The sequence below is a fragment of the Mirounga leonina genome, unplaced genomic scaffold (assembly GCF_011800145.1).
Source record: "Mirounga leonina isolate KUSES-001 unplaced genomic scaffold, KU_Mleo_1.0 Mir_94, whole genome shotgun sequence".
Classification (NCBI taxonomy): Eukaryota; Metazoa; Chordata; class Mammalia; order Carnivora; family Phocidae; genus Mirounga; species Mirounga leonina.
In genome coordinates this window covers 38446391-38460489 of record NW_023270855.1, presented here as the reverse complement: position 1 = coordinate 38460489, position 14099 = coordinate 38446391, and the positions used below count along the sequence as shown (strand labels likewise).

General features: G+C 37.9%; 1 protein-coding gene across 10 annotated transcripts in view; it reads right to left on the bottom strand.

Moving 5' to 3' along the window:
* PBRM1 (polybromo 1) overlaps positions 1-14099 on the bottom strand; it is a 113410-nt gene that overhangs the window by 69460 nt on the left and 29851 nt on the right. For all 10 annotated transcript variants that reach the window (XM_034996792.1, XM_034996793.1, XM_034996794.1 and 7 more), the window contains 5 exons: positions 12792-12860; positions 9659-9757; positions 7311-7396; positions 5395-5490; positions 4688-4779 (listed from right to left, as the gene is read on the bottom strand). In XM_034996792.1, coding sequence (XP_034852683.1) covers positions 4688-4779; positions 5395-5490; positions 7311-7396; positions 9659-9757; positions 12792-12860 — 442 coding nt within the window. The remainder of the gene's footprint in view (positions 1-4687; positions 4780-5394; positions 5491-7310; positions 7397-9658; positions 9758-12791; positions 12861-14099) is intronic.

Here is a 14099-nt window from a genome sequence, read left to right as displayed (position 1 = left end):
TATATTTAGAGAAATGTTACACAGAAACAGAATAAAGTGTTACATAGAAAACATTATACTGTTTTTTAAAAGTTATGAAATAGTTTCTCTTTTTAAATGTGCCTTCTTTAGAGGCTCTGCTATATGTTTGGCCAGGAAAAGGATAAAGTAGCTATACACAGATCTCAGAACTAAAGCAGCAGCATGTAGTTTAGGGCATTATAAATGTATATTGATACCAGGTTGATATTGGTAGATCTGGTTTTGCTTTAAGTCTCTGTGATTTTGCCCCACTGATCTACAGCATCTCTTAAGAATGATTTATTCCTTTATTGAGAGAATTTTTAGGTAGAGCTAATCATAAAAACACCAAAACAAAATGTAATCATTTTTATAGAAAAACAAAATACATTCTTCATTTCCCTAAATTCTCTTACAGTGTATAAGGACCATAATTTAAGTTTTTCTTGATGGATCTGTATAATCAAAATCACTACTGCTTGTGGGTAAGAATGACAATCATTTAGTAAGTACTTAGTTACAGTGTTAAGAGATGGACAGGCACAACTCAGGAGAGTTGTGAGAGGATTTGGTTCTAGTCATGGAGCCAGAAGTAAAGAGAGGATCTGAAACTAGTTTTCTCTGACCCTACTACTGCTGATCTTCTCCATAAAGAGCTTGTACCTATTTAGTTGGATTTATACCTAGATATGTTTTGTTGATACTGTAAATTGTATCTTTTAAAAAAATTGTATTTTCTTTTTGTGGCTGATTCCAGAAATGAAACAGATTTTTGTATAATGATCTTATATCTAGCATCTTATTATTCTTATTAATTCCAATAATTTACCTGTACAGTCTTTTGAGTAAAAAACTCAAAAAACAATCTTTCAACTGCAATCCTTATAAATCTTTTCTGATTCTTACTCCTTCATTGTTGTCACTGTCAGCTGGCTATATTTTGACCAAAAGCGGTAACAACATTTTAACTTATGGTAAAGGGAATGCTACAAGTATTTCTCCACTAAAAACAAGTGCTCTTTATCAAGTTAGGAAGGATCCCCTTCTATTCCTAATTTGTTAAGTTTTCATCATGAATGGGAATTGAAGCATTTATCAAAGGCATCTGCTGAGCCAATAATACAGCTTTACTCTTTTAAAGCATTAACATAGTGAATGATACTTTAACTTTTTCTAATGCTGAAGTGACCTAGTATTCTTGGAGTAACCAAACTATGTTATCATGCATTATCATTTATATATGCTGCTAGATACAGTGTGCTTATTTTTGTTAAGTTTGGGTATCTATGTTCTATCATTTTTATAGAATGAACTAGGGAGCTCTTTTTCTATTCTCTGCAGTAGTTTGTATATAATTCTGTTCCTTGAATGTTTGGCCTGGTGTTTTCTATGGGGAAAGATTTGTAACTAATAATTTCTTTAATGGTGATAAGACTAATCAGTCTTTTTCTTTTTTTTTTTTTTAAAGATTTTATTTATTTGACAGCAGGAGAGGGAACACAAGCAGGCAGGGTGGGAGAGGGAGAAGCAGGCTTCCTGCTGAGCAGGGAGCCTGATGTGGGGCTCAATCCCAGGACCCTGAGATCATGACCTGAGCCAAAGGCAGACGCTTAATGACTGAGCCACCCAGGCACCCCTTTCAGCTGCTTTTCTAAATAGACACATTCAGACCTGTAACTTTCTCTCCAAAGTACAGCTTTAGCTTCGTCCCCACTGTTTTGATATATATTATTTTCATTATTGCTATTGTTCAATCTCAGGTAATTGAATTTCCATTATAATTTTTCCTTTTTAAAAAGAGAAACCCAGGGGCGCCTGGGTGGCTCAGGCGTTAAGTGTCTGCCTTCGGCTCAGGTCATGATCCCAGGGTCCTGGGATCGAGCCCCGCATCGGGCTCCCTGCTCCGCGGGAAGCCTGCTTCTCCCTCTCCCACTCCCCCTGCTTGCGTTCCCTCTCTTGCTGTGTCTCTGTCAAATAAATAAATAAAATCTTAAAAAAAAAAAAAAAAAATAGAAACCCAAACATTTGAAGACTTTTGCATTTCCTGAGTGTTTGGGTTTTTTAAGATTAGGTGCTTATCATAGCTGCATTATGGTCAGAAATATGTCTATAAAATACCCAACTTTCAAACTGGTTGAAATTTGTTTCATGGCTAAGTACATGATCAATTTTTGTGATTGTTCCACAAGAATCAGAGAAGAACATGTATTTTCTAGCTGCAGAATACTTGCCTAATTATATCCATCTTGTTGCGTTAGCTGAATAGCCCTCCTTAATATATCCAAGTCCTAATCCACAGAACCTATGAATATTTATTACCTTATAGGGCAAAAGAGACTTCGCAGATATGATTAAGTTAAGGATCTTGAACTTGGGAGATTATCCTGGATTAAACTCTGAGCACTAAATGTAATTGCAAGGGTCCTTGTAAGAGGCAGGCAAGGTCAAAGGAGAAAGGAGATGAGATGACAGATACAGAGACTGTGAGTGCTGCATTCTGACTAGAGAGGAAGGAGCCGTGAGCCAAGGCATACAGGTAGCTTCTAGAAATTAGAAAAAGAGAGGAAACATTTTATCCCTAGAGCCTCCAGAGGAACACTGGCCTGCCAACAACTTGCTTTTAGACTTCTGACCTCTAGAATCAAAGAGAATACATTTGTGTTGTTTTAAGCCACTAAGTTTATGGTAATTTGTTTTTGCAGCAATAGGAAACAAATACACTTGTGAGAAATAAACATTGTGTACTCAAATCATCTCTGTCTTCACTGGTTTTCTGGCTGCCTATCTGGCAATGGAAAGCAGTGAACTCCCACTCTAGGGCAATGTTTTCACTTTCTCTGCCACCTTCTATTTGCTTGTTTTACATATTTTGAGCTTTTTTAATAATTTATCTTCCTGATGAAATAAACCTTTTATCATTATGAGGTGAATCCTTTTTATCCTTGGTAATGCTTTTTGTTTGAAAGTCCATTTTATCAAAAGTCAATGTAACTATCGTTTGGTTATTATTTTCCCCGTGTATCTTTTTCCATCCTTTTACATTAAACTTTCCTATATTTCTACATTTTAGATGTGTCTCTTGTAATCAGCATACAACCTGATTTTTTTTAAAAATCTAATCTAAAACTGTTATAGTTGGCAAATTTGGGTCATTAACACTGATGTGATTTCTGATGTAATTTTTGGAGTTGTTTCTCTCATCTTTATGCTTTCCATTTGTCTCACTTTTTCTGTTTCTTTTTACTTTCTTGTCTTATTTTATTTTTGTGAGGGAGGAGTGACAGGTTGATCTGTTTTTCTGATTCTATTCCCCACCCCATTTCTGTTCTTAGAGTGACTGTAAGTGGGCGCTCTTCTCTACGTGCCCTAGGCTGCACAGTGTGGTTTGTCTCTAAAACAAATCACCTCAAGAAGACAAGCCACACTTTCTGAACTCTTATGCCTTCTTTCCACGGGCTTTTTCTTGTCAACAAGCTCCAAGATCATCAGTTATCCTTTCTTTGCTATTTTCACTGTACCCTACCCCTAAGATGTTTCTAGCAGCAGGAAGTAGAAACCAAATAGATTAGAATCCTGCCTAAATCAAGGATAAACAGCTATGCAGAACAGCCTGAAAGATCTACTACATACAAAGCTGATTGGCATCTACTCTGTTTTAATAGCTAAGGTTACTAAATAAGAACCCTTTTGTGACAAAGATACTATTTGTTAGGGGAAAAAAAAAAGCAATAAATACTTTTTAGGTGGGTTTTCCTTCAATTTGTTATGCTACTTATAAGGTTAATAAAGTAACCAAATGTTAGAAGGAAACCTAAACATGTGTATCACTTTTATAACCAGCAAAAAACAAAGCTAATAAAAACAAATTTTCCTTCAATTTTTGATAACACCAGACCTGATTTAAGTTAAAAAAAAATTTTGTAGATGAGTGTCAAAAAATTAAATTTACACTCTTAATAAGTAGTCTACAGTAATTATGAAACTTCTATAGATTTAATAGAAAATAAGACACAGGTGGAAAAATCTGTCCTCATACTTGATTATGAAATCAGACAATATGCCAGAGTAATTTCATAAAACAAATTTTATCTGTGCATATAAACATTATCTGTAGTAAAATAAAGAACATTATATCACACTGCAGAGAAAGACAATGAAATCAAACATACCTCTACAGCTGTTCTTCGCTATTTAACAGATAGTATACTTTTACATGGATGCCCTTTGTTGGACTTGTTTAAATGACAACTGACTATGCTGCTCTGATTGTAATTTACTTTTTTTTTTTTTTTTTTACATCTATCTTTAAATCAGAAGCTCTGGCCAAGAAGAGATTATAGCCTATTGAAAATACAAGCCAGTGGCCTGGAGATCTAAGATGGTATGAATGTCTCCACTGGGTTTCCCGATGGCATTACCAGTATTCACTCACTATTTATCATTATACACTTGAAAACAGGATCTGCTGAGGCTAGCACACCAATTGTTTTTATAGAAGTATTTATTTACTTAGATACAAGCTGTAACATAAAATAAGGTTTTGTTAAATCAGCCAACCAAAGAGTGCAAACAAAACAGCATGTACTCCAAAAATGGACAAACTCCCAGCCAGATCAAAGTTACTTTAATTTTCCTTCACTGGAAGATCCATTGAAAAGGCATTAACTAGTCATAACCTAATGCCTACCAGCTAAGGCAGCATCCTCTTCACTTTCTGAGCCATACTGAAGTGCCATGGTAATTGCTGACAAACGACCCCCTTGGACTGTTCTTTTATTACTACAAAGAAAAACAAGCAATCAGAAGACAAGGAAAGATGTTATAATAATTTGGTTACTTTACAGGAAACAGGAGCTGTTAACAAAGCATTCACATCAAAGAAAAAGAATTTCTATTCAATTGTTTGTGATCAGTTTATCTTTGTACTTTTTATAGTCCCCATAATCAATCTTAGCCAAGACCAATTTTTTTTCTCTCAAAAAAGAGGGAGTGGTGTAGAAAGCCTAAAATAGGCTACTTGCAATTGCGTGTTACTTAAATGCAGCACTACTCCTTATTTTATAAAAAATAAAGATTCATTCATCATTACTGGTTAATTCTCTTCTAAGATGTTCATATTCTACAACGAACACAAATTCTATTTTGAATACAAAATCTTTTAGTATTTGACCACAATTTATTTTACTGGAAATATTAAAACACTACCTGACAAATAACTTCTGCTTCAGCATTTTCCAGAAGTCAGGTCAGGCCTACTATAGCACCTCAACCTTTTAACATAATAACCCAATTATACCCCAAAGAATTACTTCATGATAGCTATCAGGGAAACACTAGTAAGCCTAGCCTCATAAACAAGGTCAGTTCTCAGACTAAACACACTCACTCTCTCACCGGTAATACTTGCTAGTGGGATTTCTCTCTTCACCAAGGCTGCCTTTACTGTGCGAAGGACCTGTCAGCCTGGCTGTAGCCAAATTTGATGGAGTCCTATCCAGAAATAAGATAAAAACTCAGAAAACTGACAGCTGAAATCAGAATGGTGGGTAAACAAAAAGGAGGCAATCATCTTTTGTTGTTGTTGTTGTTGTTTCTAAGAAACGCTCATATATTTCTGAGCCATTACTATACAGCAGGCTTTGCTCCAAAACCTGAGGACTCTGCTGAAGAGAATGGACAAGGGCTGGTCCTAGAGAGCTTATGGTCCCTGCAGTGACCAAGGATCTGGTAATGAAGGAAATGTCAGGGTCAGAAGCTTTGAAAGCAGCCACTCCAGCTTCCATTTCTCGAAGGAGGAAATGGAATCCCAGAAGTAAGACTTGTTCAAAGTCCTAGTCCTTGCACAAGAAAGAGCCAGGACGAGACTTTAGATCTCCTGACATCTGGCTAAATGCTCTTGCTGCCAATATAAATATATACTATTATATTTTACACACAAATAGCATGATATTATGTATATGCTTTTTTTTTTTTATTTTTTATTTATTTGACAGAGAGAGACACAACGAGAGAGGGAACACAAGCCGGGGGAGGGGAGAGGGAGAAGCAGGCCTCCCGCCAAGCAGGGAGCCTGATGTGGGGCTCGATCCCAGGACCCTGGGACCATGACCTGAGCCAAAGGCAGACGCTTAATAACGGAGCCACCCAGGAGCCCCTGTATATGCTTATATTGTATACATTTATATGTAATACATGTTACATATAAATATGTACATGTATATAGCAATAAGAGCAGATAATAGTGTTTAGCCTCAAAAATCGTTATTAAATTTTTTTTTTTTTAAAGATTTTTGTTTATTTATTTGAGACAGAGAGAATGAGAGAGAGCACATGAGAGGGGGGAGGGTCAGAGGGAGAAGCAGACTCCCTGCCGAGCAGGGAGCCCGATGTGGGACTCGATCCAGGGACTCCAGGATCATGACCTGAGCCGAAGGCAGTCGCTTAACCAACTGAGCCACCCAGGCGCCCTAAATTTTTTTTTTTAAGATTTTATTTAATTGACACAGAGAGACAGCAAGTGAGCACAAGCATGGGAAGCAGGAGGGAGGGGGGGAAGCAGGAGGGAGGGGGAGAAGCAGGTGCCCCGCTGAGCAGGGAGCCCGACGTGGGACTCGATCCCAGGACCCTGGGATCATGACCTGAGCCGAAGGCAGACGCTTAACTGACTGAGCCACCCAGGCATCCCCAAAATCATTTGTTTTTAAATAAAGCCTTCCAGCTGCAATGAAGGGGCCGAGTAAGAGTTATATCTATTCTCCTCAGAATCACATTATCAACTGTAAATATAATTTTCAAATGCAACATACATCCTGTTTTCCACTGCACTGATTCCACCAGCTTCTATAGAAAATTTGGCAAATAATAAAGGCACAAGGATTTTAGACATTTTATTATTAGTTTTTAAGGTTTTATTTGATTTTTTTTTTTTTTAGATTTTATTTATTTATTTGAGACAGAATGAGAGAGAGAACACGAGAGGGGGGAGGGTCAGAGGGAGAAGGAGACTCCCTGCCGAGCAGGGAGCCCGATGCGGGGCTCGATCCAGGGACTCCAGGATCATGACCTGAGCCGAAGGCAGTCGTTTAACCAGCTGAGCCACCCAGGCGCCCCAAGATTTTATTTATTTGAGAGAGAGAGAGAGAGAGCACGAGCAGGGAGAAGGGCAGAGGGAGAAGCAGGCTCTCTGCTGAGCAGGGGGCCTGACGTGGCACTCGATCCCAGGACCCCGGGATCACGACCCGAGCCAAAGGCAGATGTTTAACTGACTGAGCCACCCAGGAGCCCCGATTATAGACATTTTAAAAACATACCTCATCCGAAGGCTTGACTTAGCCATTTCATGATGTTCAATTTCTGCCTTTTTCATATAAAATATTTTTTTTATAGAGTTTGCATCCTGTCAAGATAAAATTACTTGGTTTAGGAAAAAAAGGACAGTTTAAAATGCCCTCAGTCATGCACTGGACACTTTCTATGGCACTCTTCCATTTGGAGTAGGCTTCCATTTACTATCCATAAAGCTGCATCCTCTAACCTTTCCACAACCTTTGAAAACATCATCACAATTACACATAAGTTAAAAAGCCTCCTAGCTCTTTCACAATTAGTCAAGTAATGCACAAAGATCTAACAGTGAACAAGGAAAAATGGGTGAAAATACAATCAACTCTGTGTCCACTGACCTAAAAACTGATACAAAGATACACTTCTAAGATTAAAGACTATGCACACAAATTTAGGATGAAGTACTTGCTTAAATCAATAGCATATTAATATATCAAATCTAGTTTCCCTTCTAAAATTTATTTTAGGGAAAATAATCAGACCAAAAAGTACAATCTTAAGTGCATCAACAAATTATTGGTACTCTACTATTAATGTCCTATCAAGGACGAAGAATACAGGAACTTCATAGCTCGTTTCTGATTTTCACTCGAAGTTTCTTAAAAGATGAAAGTTTATTAAAAGGTGAAAGGTTAACTACCAAAAGCAACTATATCTGAGGCAGCATTCTGAAAGTCTAAAATAATTTTACTCCCAAAAGGTTTTCTGAGAGTCCTCTGCTAAATTCCCAATGACATATTAATTCAAGAAATGTCTATAAGCATCTGTGTTATAGGACTACAAAATTTCTAGGAGAGAATTGTAAAGCAATGAAATAGTCATTTCACACTGTGTGTTGCACTACAGAAATTGCTTTTTATATTTATGAAGTTTAAAGGAAAGACTAAATCAATATTTAACTAAAAAGTAGATCAAAAACAAACCTTACATCTGGCATAAACACAGACATACAAACGAATGGAATCGAACTGAGATTCTAGAAATAAACCCATGCACCTACAGTCAATTGATTTTCAACAAGGGTGCCAACGCCATTCAATGGGGGAAAGAACAGTCTTTTGAATATAAGGTGCTGGGAAAAATGAATACCCCGTGTGGAAGAATGAATGTAGATCCCTACCTCACATCTACCTCAAGTATACAAAAATAAATTCAAAATGGATACATTTAGGTTTAAGGGTTGAAACCATAAAATTCTTAGATGAAAACATAGATGTAAATCTTTGTGGCCTTGGATTAATGCTTTCTTATACAAGACACTAGAAATACAAGCAACCAAAGGAAAAGCAGACAAACTGGACTTAACGAATTAAAAACTTGGTGTCAAAGGACACTACCATGAAAGTAAAAACAATCCACAGAATGGGAGAAAATATTTGTAAATCATGTATCTACTCTAACGTCCAGACTATATAAAGAAATCTAACAATGCAACAATTAAAAAACAGGTAACCCAATTAAAAAATGGGGTAAGGATCTGAATAAAAAGTTTTTCAAAGATATATGAATGGCTCATATACACACAAAAAGATGTTCAACATCACTAATCATCAGGGAAATGATATTCGAACACAATGAGATACTACTTCACACCCACGAGGATGGCTATCATACAAACAAAAATGGAAAACAAGTTTTAGTGAGAATATGGAGAAATTACACTTGCACATTTCCAGTGCAAATGTGAAATAGTACAGCTGCTTTGGAAAACAATTTGGTGGTTCCTCAAAAAGCTAAATATATAGTTACATGTAGACCAGCAATTCCAGCCAAGAAAAATGAAAATACTATGTCCACATAAAAACTTACACATGAATGTTCACAGCAGCATTATTTATAATAGCCGTAAAGTGGAAACAACCCAAATGTCTAGCAATTGATAAGGGGGTAAATAAAACATGGTATATAAATGTAATGGAGTATTACTGAGCAATGAAAAGAATGAAGAAGTGATACATGCTGCAACATGAATGCCTTAAAAGCATCATGCTCAGTGCAAGAAGCCAGTCACAAAGGACCACATTTGTACGATTCCATTTAAATGAAATGCCAAGAATAAGCAAATTCAGAGACAGAAAGTAGGCCAGTGTTCCTAAAATGGGGAGATTGGGAGCAAATGGAGTGACTGCTAACTGACTGTGGTCATGGCTGCACAACTCCGCGAATACACTAAAAACCATTAAATTGTACACTTTGAGTTAAATGTATGGTATGATGTGAATTTCATCTCAATAAAGTTGTTATATAAAAATTGCTGGCTCTAAATTAAGGTATCTACTCTAACCAACGAAAACAACAACAGCGATAAACTAACCTTGAATACTTGAGAACCAGGCTCATTATAAGTTTTGGCATTTTTTGCTAGGAGATCTATATCTTTGGCCATTGCATGAATACTCTTGTAGCTTCCATTCTAGAGTAAACAAAATACAGCAGTTCCTCTTAATTGAAAGTTAATCAGCATGATCTTTAAAAAAAAGAACTCCACATATTTTTAAATTCTCACCATATTCAAAGACTTTACTGGAAAATACACATGTGAACAATATATAAAGTCATTTTCTCTTTTATAAACTACTAAAATTGTCCATCTACACACAAGTTTTTGAGATAGGTAACCACCAGAGCTATGTCAGTTTCACAAAAATCTATAATTTTTAAAAGATTAAATAATGTAAAAGTTGTTTAATTCAGCAAACACACAGTGCTTACTTTGTGCCAAGCACTGTTCTAAGTACTTCATGAATATTAATGCATTAAGGTGGACTTAAGGGTGTGAAGTAAAACTCCTCTAGTTTTATAGCCCACTTCAGATAAAATAGTCTAGTACAGAGGCTGCACTTTTTGAGTACCTACTATGTACTAGGCTCCATGTTAGAGCTGTCACATCTTAAGGCTCACTCAATCCCAAATAATCCACGGAGACTTAGAACTGCCTTCAATTTTCAAAGAAAAGGAAAGAGGAAGACACTCTAAGCAAAAGGTACACATGATTAATGAGAAGGACATAGAAATGAACAGACACATTCTAGAGAGACTGAGAAAACCAAATTAAGTGGAGTGGAGGATTAGGGAAGGTAGAACCATTAAGCACAGGCTGTATAGGTAAGGACAAATGAGGCAAAATCCAGACAGCCAGGCAAAGGAGAGTAGCTGGTGATTTGCCAAGTGAGGATACCCAACATGTGAGCACTCTCTGTTTACCTTTCTTTTTTCTTAAAGATTTTAAGTACTCTCTACACCCAACATAGGGCTCAAACGCATAACCCCAAGATCAAGAGTTGCATGTTCCAGTGACTGAGTCAGCCAGGGCACCCCTGAGCACCCTCTTTATTTGGAAAAAATCCTAGTACAGGTAGTAGGGAGGAACCTACTTTCCACAACAGAGGGTAAAAGTGGATAATAGCACTGCTAGCAGCCTGGCAGCCAGGGCAAGGGGAGATAATTCATGCTTGAGCCTTGAGAGACTAAAGCGAGGGCAAGGAATAGAAAAAATGCATTCCTACCTCCCGCAAAGGGCAATAAAGCAGAGGGGAGCAGTGGGCGTCCAGGGCCCACAGTGGCAAATGACACTGGGAACAGCAATGGCACCACAAAGAGACTGCATGACCTCAGCCGTGTCATGATGTCCCTGAGTTCTGCCTACTTCCCTAAGGCTAGTTCTCCAGCTTGCCTTCCCAACAATTCCATGAGCTATCTGGTACTCTTTTCACGGATTCCCCTTCTACTGGAGTTATTAGAGCCGGTTTCCATTGCACTGCTACAAAACTGATTTGCTAGTGGAGGCACTAGAAACAAGTGACAAGGCTCTGGGCTGTGGAATAGAGAAGAAGAATAAAATAGGAAGAAAACTAGGGTCAGGAAGCAACATGCAGAAAGGACCAGAGAGCCTTTCATCAGAGAAGTAGTAAAGACTATTACAATAATTTGGACATAAGAGGACAAGATCTTGCTTAGGGTGATGGCAAAAGGAGGTGCTTCTATGGGGCTTTTGGAAGGAAGAACAGACAAGACAAGGAGAGAGGTCTCAGAGAGAAGGCTGGGGCTGGGGTAGGGGTGTCTAAAGATCTGATTTGAATTTCAGTATTACAAAAACATCTTCCCCCAAGGTAGATGTTAGGAACCCCAGGAGTTTTAGGAGACTAAGTCATTACCAGTAGTGGCTAGGGATCTGCCTTAAAAACCAGGTGATACATTAGAGAATCTGTATTTTAACATTCTGTGAAAGAGTATTATGGTACCAGTAATTACTACACTGTTACTCTTTACTACTCTCCTAGAATTTTAAAGCCAAGGAAGTTTCTCCCTGCTGGCAAACCACGTGCCTTCAGTCTCATTTCTCAATGAGACCATGTGACACATTAAATTTTCCTTTTCATTTTATCTACTGGGAGCCCCAAACCCTTACTCTGGGAGGATCACTAACTCACACTGACCAAGGCCACATCCCATAGGTGCTCTATGAGATGCTTCACATCCATTATCAGTGCCCCCTCCAAGTCTGCAAACTGGTTAACACTACACTCAGCATACAGCAGAAGAAGCAGGCAAGTCACCTGACCGAAGAGATATAGCTAGTAAGGAGCAGAGCTAGGAAAATAACCCATGTCGGTACAACTCTAAAAACTGGATTTCTGGTAAAATTTAGCTCTTTCTCCCTACACCTTCTTTAACTTCTAATCATCATGTTTTAAATTTCATTATTCATTCACTCAATAAACATCTATTGAGCACCTACTCTGTGGAGAGGCAGTAATAGTGCAGAGGTTAAGAGCACAGACTGTGGAGTCAGAATGTCTAGATTCAAATCCCAACTCTTCTCCTTACTAGCTGATGACTTGAGCCAGTGACTTACCATCTCTGTGCTTCAGTTTTCTCACCTGTAAAACAGGAATAAACAGTATCTACCTCATGGAGTGGCTGTCAGAATTAGCTAATACATACAAAGCACTTAGAACAGAGCAGGCACCTAGCAATGCCAGGTGAGCGTTAGCTGCTGCTATTGCTGGAGGTACAGGGAAGAAGGCACTCGAAGAGAACAAAGTCGCTGTTTTCACTGACCTTACACTCTAACATATACTGAAGGTAATTTATTCTGAGACATCCTAAAACTATTTGGAAGCAGATAAGAATAAACAACAAAGCTTTACTGCTAATGCGCCTTTCACAACCAGAAATGTCTATGCCCAGTGCTTTTTAATTTTTGTCCTAAGAGCAAGATTTACTATGCCAACGAAAATTCTGCATTCCTCCCTACAGATAAAATGCAAAAGGGACACTATGCTACCTTCTCCAAAGCTATAATCAGTTATACCACTCCGATCTGTTTATTATATTGCTAATAACCCCTTACAAAGACATCTGTTCTGTTTTCTAAAAGCCCCTAAAAAAGACCTCAGGCTGATCTGCCCTAAACCATATATGGTTACATATGGTCATCTTCATACCTGTATCCTCTGGGCAATGGTCTTGAGATCTATAGGCTCCTTAATTATTGCATAATAGTCTGGATATTGCTGGAAGACAAAAACCCAGGCATGCTAAATAAGAGAAAGTATCCAGGTAATGAAAAAACAAGGAAGCATGCTGACAATCTGTTAATCAACTGAGCAGCTCTGTCAGATGCAGGGCTACAGACACAGCTGTACAGCATATTCTTTGTTACAGCTGAAGCAGAAAGAATTTAATTTTAACAAGCTTCATGAAATACACAAGGGCATGTTGTACAAGTTTACAGGTAGCATTTGGTAATTGCCATTATTCAACTAATACACCATAATTTAATGTTTGAAATACTCTTAAATTCACAGAATCACAAATTTTAAATTTAACATATTTATGCCTGGAAATGAAAGAGAAGAGTGTTTTTGAATGCTCTTATAAGCTCTTTTAATTTTGCAATCTAAATCACACAATATTATTCTATTTCATATAAAATTATTACTATTATCATTTTTTTAAGATTTTATTTATTTATTTTAAAGAGAGAGAGCGCATGTGCCCACGAATGGATGGGGGCAGGGGAAAAGGGAGGGGGAAAGAATCTCAGACAGACTTACGACCGTGGAGGCCTGACACAGAGCTCAATCTCACAACGCCGAGATCATGACCTGAGCCAAAACTAAGAGTCGGATGGTTAACCGACTGTGCCACCCAGGCACCCCTCATATAAAATTCTTAAGGATCTACACTACATCAGGTTGCAAGTTTGTTAGCTTCATGTTTAACTTAATGCTTCTACTTACTTTGGTCAAATTAATTTTTTGCAAACTAAAACACGTTCAAGTGAACTACATTAAAGAAACAAAGTAAAAGGGGCTCCTGGATGGCTCAGTCAGTTAAGCGTCCGCCTTTGGCTCAGGTCAAGCCCTACATTGGGCTTCCTGCTTGGTGGGGAGTCTGCTTCTTTCACTTTTTTCACTTCTTCCACTTTCACCCTTTCACTCTGCCTCCTCCTCCCTGCTCATACTCTGTTTCTGTCTCTCATTCTCTCTGTAAAATAAATAAAATCTTAAAAAAATAAAATAAAATTATAAGCACTTTCTGATTTCTTATCAAATATTATCTCATCACAAGAAAAGAAGTTAAGTATGTTAAAGGAATGTTCTTGAAGAGTTTCACAAAGCCCACAGTGCAGGGACGTCTGGGTGGCTCAGCTGGTTAAGTGTCTGACTCTTGAGTTCAGCTCAGGTCATGATCTCAGGATCGTGAGATGGAGCCTGTGCTCTGTGCTCAGCAGGGAGTCTGCCTGAGAT